Source organism: Lissotriton vulgaris, chromosome 3_1, assembly GCF_964263255.1.
Source record: "Lissotriton vulgaris chromosome 3_1, aLisVul1.2, whole genome shotgun sequence".
Taxonomy (NCBI): domain Eukaryota; kingdom Metazoa; phylum Chordata; class Amphibia; order Caudata; family Salamandridae; genus Lissotriton; species Lissotriton vulgaris.
The window spans coordinates 771,687,600-771,704,911 of record NC_141689.1 but is presented as its reverse complement, the minus strand read 5'-3'; the positions used below and the strand labels follow the sequence as shown (position 1 = coordinate 771,704,911).

The following is a 17,312-nucleotide window of genomic DNA, read 5'->3' as shown; positions in this document are numbered from 1 at the left end:
AGCGATCTCCTTTTTGGCCCATGGTTGCTGGTAGGCCCCGCCCCACACGTGCTATGTGTTTCGGATGGGCGGGACCATCGAACTGTTACATTTCGAGGACTTCCGGAGTGAGCATAACATGTTTTGTATTTTCCCTATTAGTCAAGTTAGCTTTTTAGAGAGTTCTACTAGTTATTCTATTTACTGTTGGTTGTGTGTTTTTCTTTTCCGTAATTAAATCCTAAGTTATATAATAGACGCTTGGCTTCCTTGAGTCCTTTCTCTAACGGGGGGGTTGTTTACACTGGCCTGCAGTTGTGTTTGTTTTTCAGAGTGGGGGGGGGGGCAACAGAGAGCAATCAGTCCCAGAACTCTAACATGTCGTTAAAATTGGTCTGACGAAACCTGTGCCATCGAGCATAATCAAACGGGGTGGTTCTATCTGTCCTGTCCGCACTAGTCTGATTGGTTTTTATTTCGCGCCTTTTCCCTTTCTGTCGGTCTGTCCTTTCTGTCGACCCTCCGTTCTTACCTATGCTCTGCAAAGTCGGGCATTGGGCTTTCCAGTGCCTGAGGCATTTACAGAAAGCACATTGGTTCTGTTTTAAATCTATTCGTCCTGTGCGCAGTGTCGGGGGATTACCTTCGGGTCGTTGTGTTCCGGGGTTGACTTGTCGGCACACCCCTTTACACCGTTCTCTTTTCATATCTACTCCTCGGGACTGTGCCATCGTTGGCCCTTCCCTTTGTCGTGTGGCTTCTTTGCGCCACATACCGAGACTATCGAGCATAATAGGTGTTGTTTCATTCCTACGAAGGGCTATTTCTACCGTTTCTATTTTGTCAAGATCAAAGGATCCTCTCAGTGGCCACTGACTTTCTCGATCCTTTTTCGTATATTTATGCCACAGCTCACTATAGGCTATAGCGATCAATCCATGCTTCATGAACATGTCCTTATTAGGGGTGCCTTCCAGCGGAGCCGGATGGTTCATCTCTAATAAGCGGTCCGGGTTAAACAGGCTATTAACCAGTGGGGAGAAGACAGGCATGACGGATCACAATGGGATAATAGTCAGCACTACCTATCTTATCACTGCGTGCAAAGACTAGACAGAATATTTCTATTCTACGTTGTTTGTACGTAGTGAATACCTCATGAATCAATTTTGATCAATCAATGTTAGGTCAAAAATAAAAAATCAATATGGTCAATGGGGAGAATAAGTAGGCTCGCAAAGGTTCGCGTCACCTACTCTTTCACTATCTGTAAAGAGGGGACCTATTTTTCCCTGTTTGCAGACAGAGAATCTCCAGAAAACAATCTATAACAGTTAATCAATGGGGGGAAGGGGCAATTGTTCAGTGGGGGAGAAAGATAGGTCCGACGGGTGCGTACCTATCCTTCGCTGTTTATAAAGGGAGAGCCTGTTGTTTCTCCGTTTGTAGACAGTGAATCTCCAATAAATTAACAAAAAGTAATACTAGTATTTTCTCAACAATTATCAATCACTTTCAATTATCTATCACTTTCGCAATTCGTCGTGTTTACACGACCTTACCCGGACCGCATGGACAGTTTCTTGTCTTCCGAATCCAGCGCCCGATCGTCCTCTTCTCTTCGTACTTCTCGTGGCACTCCTGATGGTTCCCAGTCAGGACCGCAGATCACTCGAGAGAGGTCTGTTCGGAACCAGTGAAGTTCGGGTGATCGGCTGTCAGACGAGGGTCTATAGGACAGGGTACCTTCCGATCGTTGCAGTCGTTCACTCTGTCGTCAGGACCTCTCCCACTGGATCCACGAGTCGCTGATGGGCCCCACGTTTGGGACGCCAATTGTAAAAAAAGGGTTCCAAAGACAACCAGTAACCAAAGACCCTTTTTATGTTGCCCGGCGGTATCGCCTCTATGACCCACCAATGTTAATCAATGAAGAAGCAGGCGCTGGAGACTGGAAGGCAGGAAACGAGGATTTTATTCTCTCCGGAGGAGAACACATCAATTCAGACAGCAAGTATCGTCACGAGGTGCTCTAGCCACATCTCTGAGGCCTGGCCTCTTACACTAGGGTTTATGACCTTTATTGCACATAACACATTCTCGCAACACATTGATAGTTGAAAGAACATCCTCGGAATCTCCCCTTCAGGCCCGTTCCCACATACATTTACAGTTGGATTCCCCACCCCGGTCACAACAGGTGGTGGTTGTCGCGCAGCAGGGCATTCCGCCGATTCACGGAATGCGTGGAGTTGATCGGATCTCATAGGGTGGGGGCTTTGATCGGTTCGTGGGTCTTTTGATGGGGAGGGGAAGCTTCCTACTGTACGGGGTAATAAACAGTATCCGCAGGGCCAGGTGTCGGCCTGGGAACAAGGAAGACAAACGGGGACACAGGAAAAAGGGGGTTTGCATCAAAAGGATCTGAGGCCATGAGAGGAATGAGGGGAGGTGTCGCGCTGGGAACAGGATGGGATTCAGTGGTGAAGCTGCGCTGAAGGGGGGTTTATGACCCAAGGCATGAGAGAGCGGGGGGTTGTCAGTGCGCGGGAGATGCTTGCAAGGTTAAGAGAGAGAGAGACGCGCTGGCTATCAGCGAGGGGCAGGGAGGCCATGGTGTTCAAAATGGCTGCCGCTTACGCGCACGAATGGGCTTGGAAAGGGGCAAGATGGCGCCGATAATGTTCACCAAGTTTGTGTTAATTTTCCACATGTCCTGCACTGGATCAGGAACGACGGTACTGGTTAAAGACAAAGTTTATTGAATATAGAGTACGTACCTGTCGCTCCGCTGTCATACAAGCCTTGTGTACAGCGGATCCACAATTAATATGCAGATCAGTCAAACTTGTCATGAACTTTGAGAACAAAAGAGGTATTACCGCATTAGGTTGAATTTTTTTTTAGATTATGCCGATAATTTTAGAGTAAACAAGATTCTGTTTTCTCTTTTTTAATGTCACGCAAGATATGCACCTGCCGTTTCTTCTTTGCCAGTCAGCGGAAGATGAGTTTCACTCACCGTTCCACAACAAGTAAATGGACAATATATAATTGAATTGACTTGGCACTTGACGTTCCTTGTATGTAATCTTGTTTTTTAATGATGCTAAGTCTAAATCATGGATGCACATTGATCATTTATTTTAACCGCTGCTCCTTTTTCTACTTTTTGTAATGGTTTTTACTAACTATACAATAAAGTTTATTCATACTCATACATCCTAAAACACTGTCGCTTAGCATAACAAATCCAAGCTCAAATGTAGGTAAAAAGCAATTCTCAGATACAATCGAATCTCCCCTACAGAGTTTAACTCCCACCTGTCTTGTAGGAATTATAAGTTGCTGTTCATGACATTGATGGGTGTTCAAAATCGCTTCCATGACAATAAGGCATATAACCTCTCTCTCTGATATTCCATGGTGTATCTGTGAATGACGCTCTCCGGATCCAGGCTTGTGCACTGAGAGTCCGGAGTGTGGACTGAGCTCTCAGCTGCTATGCTGGCAAACTCATGAGGTGTCTTGCTTATATCACAAATGGCGAAGATAATTGCAGACGAGCTCTCTTTCTGACCCTTTCTAAGTATACCAACTTATTCTAGGTATACATCCCACCTTGTAATCACCTTCACTTGTAGGTGCCACCACCATGCACAGGAGCAGAGAACAAGCTATGCTTCTTTTTTCAATGGCACCCAACACACCACACACTCGCGCACTTACTTTACAAATAAGTGACATTGACTGGTATGAATCAGTATGAGTGCACCTGGGGTGCAGTCTGGCTGGACCTTAGCGGAAGTTGATGATGTAATTTCCCTCATATAATATCACTTTCATGTGGTAAGATTCCTGAAGTAATATCATATGAGAGAATTCACAAATCAGAAAAAAGGGCCTAGGTCAAAAACAGTGATTGTCTCGTCTAAACTGATAAATTCCCTAGAAATTAAAAATCAAAAGAAAAATGTAAATATACATGTCCTGGAACAGTACAGCCCAGCCAGACCCAAACCAAAAACGAAGATGGAAATTTCAACATAGTGTTCATACATGTCATACACAGTGTAAAAAGCATTTTTGCGGTCTATCCCTGCCGGGGCAAAGCTGACCTTCCTGGTCCTGCAAAAATGTTTAGTTATGAACCAAAAAACACTTTTACCTTGATTCTTATAGCAATGATTAGTGTTGTGTTTGAATGCTGCTTTCAAATACATATTTCACATCAACCTGCTTCAAAGGGCTCAAAACTCATGTGTTTCAAATGTATTCCTCACTCATATTTTTACACAACATTTTTTATCTTTTATTTCAAATATTGCATCATTCGTTTTCTTTCAAAACCTTCCACGTCGGAGCTTCGCCTCCGAGGCAATGGTTTACATGAAAAGTGCACAAAGTATGATTTATCTGTCCTTTACAAAAACAAAAAATCAAAAAAGGATGGCAAAAAATGTCCACTTTGTTCAGAAGCGAAGGCCGGATTTGTCTTTCGATCTCTTCAGCATCGCGCCCTCTTTCAGGTGCATACATTTCTGCGTTGGCAGCATAAAGACAAAGTACAAAAAAAAAACAAGAGGGGGAAATGAAACAAATCAATAATAACAATAATTTTCGAAAAAGGACTACATCCAAGTCCCTCGAGTCATGCTACAAAAAGAAAAAAAAGGTGCAAAGATAAACAAGTCCATGTGCGTTCTCAGTCACAGCCGAGGGCGGGAAAACCCCACCTGCTTCCTTGCTTTGGTATTTAAATAACAACTAAAAAAAGGCTTCTTTTATATATATATATATATATATATATATAAAGCTTTACAGGAAAGCGGGACTCTGAAGGCGAGTCGTCCCGGAGAACTCATTGTCCATTGGAAAAAAAAGTCTCATCCCCATTCATAAATAAATAATCTCTCCCCTGGTCTCGGTTCGGCGCCAGGATCAATGTCTCTTAACATCTTACTTTATTTTATTACTGCTTTTGGTTTTCTGGGGCTGATTGAAAGTTGCTCAGAGGAAATCTTTGGTTTTGTTTAAGTGTCCGTGACATTTAATCATGACTTTCCATTGCAGTTTAATTCCAGCCAGTCAATCAGTTAATCCACTTCAATTGATTCTGTGCTCTCTGTGATTGGCTTACACTCATTGGGCATCCTCTGGTGTCGACTCAGCTGGGTGGCCTGTGTGAAGCTCCTATCGCACCTCTCGCACCTGGGGGAGGCAAGAGAGAAAATTGAGAACTGGGGAACTGCTCTGTAGGCGAGGGGAAGAGGGCAAGGGGGTGGGAGGGAGAAGGGGAAGGGGACTTTTTTTTTTTGCTTCATCCTGCCTAATCGGAACAGACACTCAAAAGTGGCATCAGATTTGACCGGCTCTGGGGTTTAATTGGCGGGCTACTTTCAAGGCCTCGACGCCAGTGATGGGACAAGGGCTTTTGTGCTTCAGAACAGAAGAACCTGTCAATAGGCAGTAGGGAAGGTGATTTCTCCAGAGAGGCCTGCCCTACTCAGGCCCGGGGAGCTGTCACGTCAAATAGACACAGAACAAAAAGAGATTTTTCAAGAGTGAGCCATCAAAGAAGCAGCTTGTCTGCAGTTTTCTGCCTCGTGACCCCCGGAGAGAAATTAATGACAAATAGAATATCACCTTTCGAAGATTTAAAACCTGGAATTCTGCAGTGGGAGTCTTCTGAAGCTTACAAGTGGGGGCAGAGCGACAGAGAAAGAGGCAGGTGGTCATGTTCTATGATACATCTATCTCCCTGCATTGGTGTGCTCTTTAGTAAAACTGGAGTTGCTATGATTCATGCATTGTTTGGATAGTAGTCTACATTGTAAACAACTAATTTGGCCACAGGAAGGATCATGTGAATTTTCCAGTCTACAAACACTATTGTTTCCTGGAAAAAGTTCAGTATAAAAGCAAATTAATGCTACATTCAGTTATGCTTAGGGCCCGCTTATAACTAGCCGGAATAAATCCCGCTTTTGTGCAAAACTGTTTGAACTGGGACTGGAATTATGGGGTGTGCGGATTTTATAGCCCCATGTCATTATTGGGTGTGATGAAGTCCCCCCCACCCAACTCCCATTAGATTTCGTCAGGTGACACCTTCCAGAATTTAATGAGGGAAAAGGGCCCAGCCCAGTAATTACTGGGGTATGCAGTTCTAGGTGCTGCAAGCACCAAAACCATATGCTATTTGCCGTTACTGGGAGAAACTCTGAATAGGTGCTATTTAAGGTACCCTTAAACCCAAAACCCTGAGGTGTCTGATTTATTGATGTGATAAATAATGAATACCATTCTGGGGGTTCGTAAACAGGCCCATAGACTGCATCTATTCTCAGAAAGGAAATAATACAATTAAAATGAATTGTTTTCTTTGAATATATGTCATTTCCTACAGCCTTTGTCCTGCTATACCTCCCCACTGACATCTCGATGGTGCTTGATGTTTTGGTCACTAGGAGGCACTTCTAGTGCAGTTAGATGGCTCCGCTCAAGTCTAGTGTCTCCTAGTTTTTTTTTGTTGATCATACCATACATGCAAAAGTGAGGAGGAATATGTGGACTGTGAGCGGTACCAAGGCCCTCATTATGAGTAGGCTGATCAATCACATATTGGAATAATGAGGTTTGTGATAATTGTCGGCAGGTCAAACGTGCTGGTTTTTATCAGGGTGAAAATGGACTTTAATTACCAAAGCATGTGGATCTTGGTGCATTAACTGCCATAATCTATACATTATTTCCCAAAAACCTGTGATAGGTGATAGCTATCACACCCGATAAATACCGAACACCTCAGAGTCGTTTTATATTGGATACAAAAATGATTGCATTTGATTGTGGCCAATTCAAAATCAGCGCCCTAACGTGCTATCAGGTCATCAGAAAGAGCCACCCTTTAGTACTACAGGTGGCTCATCCATGGTCATGTTGTTACTAGGAGGCTCTTCATGTGTGTGAGGTACCTCATTTGGGGTCAAGTGGTTCTTGTGTGGTCGTGAAGTTATCCATGGCATCTCTCTTGGGTTTTAGGCGAGGACTCTGCTGTTGTCATGTGAATTTTAGGAGCTTGTGGTTTAAAGCGTCACCACGTGTGTGATCATATCCATCCGTGTGCCTCTTATTTTGTCATGTAGCTATCAGGAGACATCTCTTCTGTGGTTGTCATGAAACCATTAAGAAAAGATCACCTATTTTACCCCCTGAGAGCTAAGGGTCACATACTGTGTGGCAAGTAAGAGGTTTTCCTTGGGCCATTTTGAATGAAAAGTAGCCTGTTTTTTTTATCATGGGGTCTCTACGAGGCTTCCCACAGCTGTGCCCCTGTAAGAATTACATTTTGTCTCTTTCTGACAGAGAAGATTAAAAAATCAAAAGCAGCTCAACCTTGCCACTGTGTAAACACCAGAAACCTCACCTTCATCAAAGAACACATTTATTGGACCTTTTTGAATATACTCTCGCAAAGGTAAACTGTAAAGCCACAATAAAGTCCAAACTCTGCACATTTTACTTCTATTGTGCAGTCTTTACTATCTCCCACTTTGTCATTTTCTTTTGTTAGAAAAAGCTATTCTAGAATATATGCTTCCAAACAATCTGACTGCACACATCACTCTGCCTCCACTGACAAATAACTAGCTACAGCTCTCTCTGAGGTTCTGCACTACTCCTGTAATCTGCCCTGAGACCCTCTAGTCACAGTGCACTGTCTGCCTTTTGTGTGAGATGTCATTTTCTTACCACTGTGCTGCTGTTTATATTGCAATGCACCTTGGTACAAGGCTTTAATGCCACCTCCACTAGCAAGTGTGAGATCTAATGATGGGTTGCCGTGAAATAGTAGAATAACACAGCACTATGGATAGTAGGCAAGATGGTGCAGTGGGCAAGATGGCGCACTGAGATAAACTCTTGTTGCTTTCATCTGCTATGACCAGCAGGTCAAGGGGTCAAATCCCGGCATCCTTATTTCCTTCAGTGATAAACTATCTAATGATAAACTGGGTAATAGCATCACTGGTTATTTACAGTATGTAGAGAGGTCAAAAACGGAAGCATGAAATTCAATTAAAAAAGGTGTCATTATAATTGTTACAACATGCCGATCACACCAATAGAGAGAGTAAAGTTCAGAGAGAGTGGCCAAACTTGGCGTTAGTACTTTTGGGATTGACGCTTGACCATTATAGCAGCGAGATCACTCTTTCAAGGCAGCTAGAAAAGGTCCTTTCTGATTTGTTTACCTCCCATGTGTTTTACAGAGACTTGGGGCTGATAAAAATGGATCAGTTATACTCTCTCTAACTTACTCTTCCCTTACTTTCATGATTATTCCCTCTTGTTCATGCTTGAATCCACTGGACAATAAAGAGGGCCTGGGACTGGTGAGTAGTCATGTTGGGCAGTTCCTATAAACTAGAGGAGGTGTGCAAGTGGGGCAGTTGACTGACTGATTTATAGTATCAGTCTTATGTATCAAAAACTGAGCATGTGGTTCAACCCAGATGAAAACAGCAAGAAGGGACCTCACAGGGCAAATACCTCCATAAGTGTCCCACTTCAGCCCCAAGTATCACAGAGACCTTTTAGCAATTTGATAAGATCTTCAGCACATCATTTTTACAAGTTGATGTCACTAAATTCTAGTGCCTGGGACCTAAAGTGAGTGACAACTCCCTGGACCCTGAAGCAACTTCTCAAAGCTGTCATAGGCTGTAGAGGCCCATAAAATGCATATAGCATACATTACAATGACTCATTGCATAGACTCCGCAGAACACAGAGAGAAATCACAGATGAGGATAGCAAAATATTATGTGGAGGAAAACAAGACATTGAGCTGCCATGTTGGCCAACGACTTGGTAACTACTTCAAATAATTAAAAAGGTGTCTTGTACAAAACAAGATTTTTATTGGATCCAGCTGTAGAGCAGGAAGAATAATACTGAGTTCAGAAAGAGATATTAAATTGGCTCTTAGATGTTTATGTTAAGGGTTTATATGACTTTCACTATATGGATCTTATGTTCATCAACAAATACTATGGCCAATGCTTCCCTGAAGGTTGATCAGGCCACAGTACATGAAGCAGTATGTCTAATCTGCCAATGAAGCAATGATATTGTCTTCTATTTTTTAAATAGGATCGATCGGCTTATTCAGGATATTATATGGGGCTGTTAGCTTATGTGTATTCTTGTAGTTTAGCATGGCTGTAAACAACAGGGGTCACTGTCACTCAATGCAATGGTACCTATTTTTCAGGCCTTGTTAAGGCAGAAGGTTGAGTTTTCCCTTCGAGATTTCAACCTGACCAGTGCTTAATTTGTAAAAGAGCAAGTGCCAGGGACCAAGGTTTTGGTCAGACACTACCTGCCCTATTATCTCGCTCTTGCTGGTTCTTTTTCATCCCTGCTTTCACATTTTGTAAGTGTTTTTATCTTTCTCTTCCTCCTTCGTTCCCCCTTCTTTGATTTTGTCTCTTGATTTTTGATCAAAGTCTTTTGAGGAAAGATAAGTGTGATTCCTTGAAAATGGGTATCGGTGAGCCCCACCTACAACCACCGGCTCAAATTAAGTACTGCCTGATACTCTTCGACTGCACGGTCCTGTGATCATGGCTTTATGTAGCCTTTAAAAATGAACTTTCTGGTATATTTTCTTCTCTCCCTTATTCCATTCGTCAGTGAGTTGCTTCTAAATGGTCCCCAAACACAGCTGCAGATGTCGTTTAAAAGTGAGTACAAACCGTAATTTTGTGTGATATCGGATTTCTTTGCAAATTAATGTTTGCATAGACTTAAAGGTAAATGGAAAAGCAGTGTGCTTAATTTGAGCTGGTGGTTTCTGCTGCTCAGCACCAGCACTTCATTATCAACACGGGCTCTATGGACAGTCCACCACATGGTGGCACTGTCTTTTTAGAAGTCTGAGATGAGCACAAGTGTGTTTAATAAGTCAAAATACATAAACATAGTCTGTAATCTATCACTTATAAGAGTGTGACGGTTAGTAGTTGTGTTGGTAGTCAATTGCAGCAGTGGCAGATGCAATGAGTGGTGCAGGCTTACCCCGGCCTCCCATAAGGGGCTCTGGCACTTACTTTTTACAAATTAAGCACTGTGGCAAAGGCATAGTGAGTGATCCAATTTTACCACATCCATGATGTGGCAAAAACTACCACATAGTGTTCACAAACCAAAGTGCTGGTGGTAATTCTGCAGGGTAAAATGTGAAAAGGCTGTCAGAAACCATGCTTGTACCACCCAATTGAATATTGAATGATAAGGTAGAGCCTGGAATGCACAATGGAATTTACCCCCTGAATAAGCATGTCACCAGGCTCTTGGGTGCACAGTAACCTAGTAAGCACAGCACGCCTCCTCGTTGCAGCCCTGGCAACAGCGTTTCGGCTGCGGCGGGCCGCATTATGCGGCCTGTCATGCACTGCGCTATCATAGCAAAGAAATGATGCTCCATGAGTGCCTCTTGACCGCCACACTTACTCATAAGTTTCGGAGAAAGAATGTTCTGTTGAGGCAAGGCAGAGTGCTGAGATTACATTTTCATTTATCTAAACTACTCAGCCAGCCATGGCGTGTCAGCATAAATAAGTTGTGTTTCTTTGATTGTCTATCTGGGAATATTTTTAGCCGCCTGCTCGACTGTTAAAAACTGCACTGTGATCTTGACAAATGTAAAATGTCAGCTTTAATGTATCAGACCTATCAGCTCAATGAGAATAACTCAGAAGTATTGATCAGCTAATGATTTTTGGTGTATTCATTAACGTCGGCGCTCAGACCATCCTCTGCAAGAGCCTGAAGTGCTGATGACACATTAGTGTATTGCTGATTGTTTATTAGAAAACTGATTAGTTAGTGGATTAGTGTGCCAAAATATACTACCTTTCATCACTTGACAAACTTGCAAAATATTGTATTCAGACTGAGGGATGGGGGCTGGGGGTGCGAGGAGGGCTATCAGGAAAGCACCAGAATCAATTTCTATCGCAGGAATTAGCTGAGTCTGTAGGAGACAGTGCAATTGACTGCACCCATACTAGTGGCGTTGTCGCATGCACTCATTTTTAATGTTTTCTTCTGGTTTTACTCTGCAATAGATATTTCATGTTAAATATTCTCTGGCCGCGTGGCTTCCAAAGAGGCTTCCTTGATATCTCAGACTGATGCATTACACTAAAATGTCTGCACTGTGTTTTTCTCTGGAGGATTAAAAGGCAGGCCGAACTGATGGATAGTGGGGTGCAGAAAACCTCCGAATACACAGTACATCATCAAAAATATGCAAGTTATTTTTATTCTCTAAAAACGCCAACAATGCCATTCAAATTAAAAGAGGTGGATGGGAGGCTGCTGAGATACTCCAAGCAATCATACTGGCTTTGTGATGTCAAGTATTTTACTCAGGGTACAATTTCAACCAATGGCTGGTTTGAAACCATGACATTGTAATTGTATGTTCATACGATTTTATATGATTTATGTGGTTTTCTCTTCCTTCGTTGCCTCTTCCCTTCCCCTTTTCCCCACAATTCTTTATTTTGAACTATGTATTGATACCTTATTTTTATTGTTAATAAAGCTTTTTTGAACTTAAAAAAAATAGTAAACCAATGTCTAAACAGTAAATATGAGCAAAGGCTTCTGAAGTACCATACATGTGTCTCACACATATTAAGGGGCCTATCGGCAAAGGTATTTTGGATCATAAAGTAATACTCATGCAGCACTCTTGAATGTACTTTTACACGATTCATATACAATTAGTGCAAATAAAGAGGACTTTCCCCTCTGTGCTCAGTAGGAAGCTGGACATCTCAGGTTCAATTCACAAAGGAATGTAGCAGTAGATAGAAACAGTACCCTTGTATAATCATAAATGCTTTTGGGAATGGGCTTCACACACCCCAAACACAATGGGCCTCATTTATGAGGCCTTGCGTCAGTTTTGCGCTGCGGATGCGTCACTTTTTGTGACGCATCGGCAGCGTAAAACATGCGCCTTGTTGCGCCATATTTAAAAAGTGACACATCTAGGTAGATGCGTCACTTTTTAAACCCCTGCGCCACATTATACCTGCGTCAGGTATAATGTATGCAGAGGGGGCGTTCCCCCGCAAAAAGCCTCGTAATAGTGACGCAGTGAAATCTATGAGATTTCACTGCGTCACTTTTAGGATGCGGTTGCGTCAAAATCTTGCGCCTGCCTCACAGCAGGCGTAAGACTGACGCAAGCCCTTTCACATGGGGCTTTCCCCATGTGAAAGGACGCATTGCTGGAGTTGCGTCACTTTTGTGACACACTCCAGCAATGCGTCACTTTTGCGCTTACAGATGCGTCAGAAATACTGACGTATCTGTAACTCCTTGCGACATGATGCGTCATACATTAAATATGACGCATCATTGGTGTCGCAAGGAGTGCGCAGTGAAAAGTGACGCATCGCTGTTTTCACGCAGCGATGCGTCACTTTTCATAAATGAGGCCCATAAAACATCTTGGGGCAGATTTATGAGCCCCTTGCACCACTTTTGCGCTGCTGTTGCGTCACTTCTGGGACGCAGCGGCAGCGTAAACCATGCGCCTCGTTGCACCGTATTTACAACGCTGCACATCTAGGGAGATGCATCACATTGTAAAGCCCTGCGCCACAAGAAACCTGCGTCAGGTTTCATGTGGAAGTTCCAGCGCTGGGGGAGGGGGGGGGGCGTTTTAGCGCAGTAAAGCCTCGGTAAATTGCCTGAGTGAAATCTACAAGATTCCACTCAGTCACTTTGCCGACGCCGCTGCGTCAAAACCTTGCACCTGCTTGAAGCAGGTGTAAGGTGTGACGCACCACGTTATGTATGGGCAGGCCACGAGCATTGCTGGAGTTGTCGCGCTTGCAACACGACTCCAGCAATGCACCACCGACGGGAGATGCGTCAGGCATCTGTTTATCTTTGCACCACGATGCGCCGCATAGTAAATGTGGCGCATCTGTGGTGGCGCAAGGGTAAACTTGCGTGAAGCATCTTACCTGGTGCATCCATGCTGATTTGCAGGGATGCGCCAGTCGTCATAAATCTGCCCCCTTCTGTGTCCTGTACCTCTTCGTGGCAGGAATGTGGTAGCACAGAATATAATAAAATGAGAGCTCTAGCAGATAGTTTCACTTGACCTTTAGAAGTAAGTGCCCAATTTATCCAGCTTTCTTCTGTCAGTACTTATGACTTACGCCAGTACTGCGTTTGAATCACTCCTGAATTTCCATATTTTGTTCACGAAACAATTTGTGTGGGCGGTTGTGTCTTACTCCAAACTTGCTCACACACAGAAAAGCATGTTTGCAAATCAGGTCTGTTAGCAAAAATGACCTGAAATGGATATTTATCAGCAAGTCCCACCTGCTTCTGGGAATGCGTTTTGGATCTGTCTTAGACACTCGAAAGTAGTTTATATGCAGGACAGAAGAAAGGCACAAGTACTTACAGAAAATATTTGTGAACTGGAGCTTTATTGGTTTTCGTGGTGAGGTTGTTGAAGGTGGGATCCAACATGTTGCATTTATTATAGTATACTTTCCTAAATTTTGAATTACTCAGTTTTACTTAGAACCCGCTGTTTTAGTATATTTATCTTGGTAATAATGCTGACAGATAAGAATGCCATCCATGTTTGGACCAGCAGAGAAGCTATATGAAACTGAGGCATAAGCTCTGGCTGTCCAAATCAGCTATGCTCCCACCACTCCTCTGGGTATACCAAGGGATAAGTCTTACTGTAAGGAATAATTTATTTGTATTCTAGGCAGATCGTAGCAATGCCATTTAATGGCCGTCCCCAGCATGGTAACATTTATGTTGTTCTGTTTGACTCACAGTGCCCACCCATCTAACAGAGGAGTGATGCAACTATTCTAGAATGAATTGTGCTCTGGTCTGAAGAAAGGTCGATTCAGAGTATTCTTCATGTCCTGGGTGAAGACATCGAAACAATGGTAGGAGTGGAAGCCCATGGCTGTGCGCGGTCTATTCCCCTTTCTTGTGTAGCATGGCAACCATGCTGTCAATCAAAAATAATCTAATGGCAGATATTCCTCCTGCAATAAAATGTTTCTGGACTCAAGCATGGCTATCATCCCAACCTATCACCTTGCAGGGAGAATAGTGGACAATGCCACACGAGTGTTCTGCCACATGTGCTCTAGACGTATAGGGATAGCCCCCATTTGGTTTCAAGCGCTCATAGTAAAATGGCACAATGAAAGGATTTGGGAACCTATTTGTTTTATATAAAGAACTCATACTGCTGTGCAGTCAACTTTAAGCGCATTGAAGGGGAAAACACTGATGAGTTATAGTGCTTAACCCAGCTTAAGCTCTCGCAAAAAGCAGGGGGAATTCTCAAACTCCTAAAACAATCCACGATAAAACCAATTTCAGCCCCACTTGAAATCAATAAAATGCAGGCACGGGGTGCGGTGATCTATGGAGGGTAACTGTGGGGTCACAGTTGTTCCCCAGAAATCACCGTTACGGAAAATAGGTTTCTTAGGCAGTTGGTATCTTTGTCCACTAGTACGCCCCTACTTACCCTTAGGTTGGATATGGGATTGAGATCACTTAAGTAGGAACTGGGACTTAAGCCTCTAACTTTTTGGAGGCGTCTCTGGGTTACCCCTGAACTTGCCAGTTATAGGCATGAGCTTGCAGAATTGTTAAAGTCCCCAAATGTCTGGAATTTCCTCTGGCTGAAATATATCAGGCAGGTATTTGACAGGCTAGGTTGCACTTTGCTATGGACTAACCCCGAACAAGCGTGCAGGGGTATATCCCGCAAGGAGCTAGTTAGCCTGTATTATGATTATAATTTGTCTGCCAGCCTAATGAATGCCCAAACGGGGACAATGACGAGTAAATTCTTGATATCAAAAGACCACTACAAATTAGAGCCTGTTCTTGATAATATCAGCCCCAACAGTTTTAGGAAGATGTACCTCCAATGGAGGTGTGACTCCCTACCAATAAGAGCCCTCACCAGCCGTTGGCGCGCTAATGCTCCCAGAAACTGCCCAGCGTGTACTGTGGAGGTAGAGAATGAGTTACACATAGTTTTCTTTCTGACCTTTTTACCAGATTCCTAGGAAGAAGTTGATTATCCCTATCTGCAAAAACCTGGGGATCAGGCAATGTTCTCATTCCTATAGAATATTAAAAACAGACTTATCCCCATTAATTGTTTTTGTCGTTACAAAATTCCTGGCTGCCATGTGGAATATTAGAAGAAAGTACAATGTAAAATGAGATCAAATGTATTCGCTTAAATTGCACAGGCGTCTCGGGGGTGTTGGGGAGCAGAGGTTCATCGGGCTGTTTTTTTTTTTTTTTTAACCTTAGATAATGCTTTTATAAGAATGAATTTTATGGCACTTTGTATTTTTAAACATTTGCAACGTTGTATATTGTAATTTTATTCTGTATTCTTTTAGGACATCTTTTTGTCGAAATAAAGACGAAATGAATGAATGAATATAGTGCTTATTAGGTGGAGGGTGGACGGTTAGCACTATTAATTCAGTGAATGATTTCAGATCCATGCATGGGGGATGGGGAACCCTGGCTTTACTGATGCTTTAGTTGAATGTTTCTGGTGCAATAATGCATGGTTTAAGCCAGTGATGGTGCTTAACAAGCCAATCTCTAATCCTCTCCTGGCCTCCAGTGAAGTGCTTCTCTGTCTGGAGATGTAGGGGTGTTGTGAATGCGTAAGGTTATATTTATGTGGGGCATCAAATAGTAAAGTGATGAGCCCTACACTTTCTCTTTAGTACAACCACCCCATATTACCCAAGCTGTGAGGCATTGAGCGGAGGGTCACTACCATGATTCTGTGGCAGACCCTAGAAATGGACCAGAGACCGCCGGATTCAATTAAGCCAATGGACTTCTTCAGCTTTGCACTTTTCAAGTAAACATAGATTCGGATGTCCTCTGCACATTGCATTAAAAAACTGCACCTGTGGCAGGACGAGGCATCCCAGCATGCACCATGCCGCAAGAAATAGAACATTTTATAAGCAATATGCTAATGAAAGGCACACAATACAGTTTCTAAAGAAGGAGGGCATGCAGTGGCAAAACAAAGGAGGGGGAAACAATTCTCGCTTAAAAAAAGAAACAAATGAATGGCTTTAAATAGAATGGTGCCTATCGGAAAGATGACAAAAACGGGAGGTTAAGGTAAAAAATTAATTGGAGCCAACAAGGTTACACGTAAGTAACACCTTAACATTAAAAGAAATCTATTTCCCATTTTGACCCTGAAACCTCTTCAATTAATTACTAAAATCTATTTACACAGCAGCCAGATAAAATCAATCTAGTGCTGGCACTTTTTTTGGCTAGCTTCCTGTGTCTCTCACATATTCAGAGGAGGGTAGTGCAGCTGTGCTTTCAGCGCGCGTGCGCGGGCTGGATCAGAAATGTGCTGATGGCAACAACCAGAAAAGCCAACTCCAACCTTCAGAAAACCGAAGGTACAAATCGTATTCTTTAATTAATAGCTCGTTCCTTATAGGTGTCATTTTTCACAACTGATCCACAGAAAGTGAGCAACCCAAAATACCCTTGAGGGTTTGGGTGATTAGACAGAGAGGTAAAGCTGCCTTCAAGGGAGTTTGTTTGGAAAACAATTAGTAATTCAAGTTAATTTTGGAGGATAAATTAATGATCCTCACAAGCAATCAATTCAACAATATAATTATTTGATTGAGTATAAAGCCTCTATTCGGTCAGGACACATGGACAGCATATAGACAACAAACACAAAGGTGTATTATAAAAATAGAATTTTATCAAGACATCAATTTTTATCAAGAAATCAATAAGGTAAATAATTTCATATACAGATGAGAGAAAATACAGAAATGATCAAGACTGTAGGTACACAAAAAAGTAAATTAATGAGTGACTCAACAGAACCTAAAAACACCTATCCCAGATCAGAATGAATAAAACAAGGCAGGGATAAGATGAAGGTCGACGTTTCGGTTTCCTAAATAGCAATTTCAGAAACCATCTTCTGGACTGATGTCAATTACCCTCACCATACATGATACTGTGATCGAGTCACAACATCCCTAGATCGGCAGCATTATAATCGAGGTAACATTGTTCCTTTCTAATGATATATAAGAATACTCTTGGGTTCGTATAGCATCCGCATGAACTCTAAAGTGCTTATCACTCAAATTCAGTCTTAAATCTGACAGTTTGCTGATAATGTCTGGCCCTGAATACATTGAACAGGAATA

The 17,312-nt window shown here is 42.7% G+C and overlaps 1 protein-coding gene across 1 annotated transcript in view; it reads right to left on the bottom strand.

Annotated features, from left to right (window-relative positions):
• Positions 1-4,326: 4,326 nt before the first annotated feature.
• The window catches only part of PRDM6 (PR/SET domain 6), a 310,054-nt gene continuing 297,068 nt past the window's right edge, over positions 4,327-17,312 (bottom strand). The window contains exon 8 of the mRNA XM_086963032.1: positions 4,327-5,190. Coding sequence (XP_086819158.1) covers positions 5,076-5,190 — 115 coding nt within the window. The 3' untranslated portion in view covers positions 4,327-5,075. The remainder of the gene's footprint in view (positions 5,191-17,312) is intronic.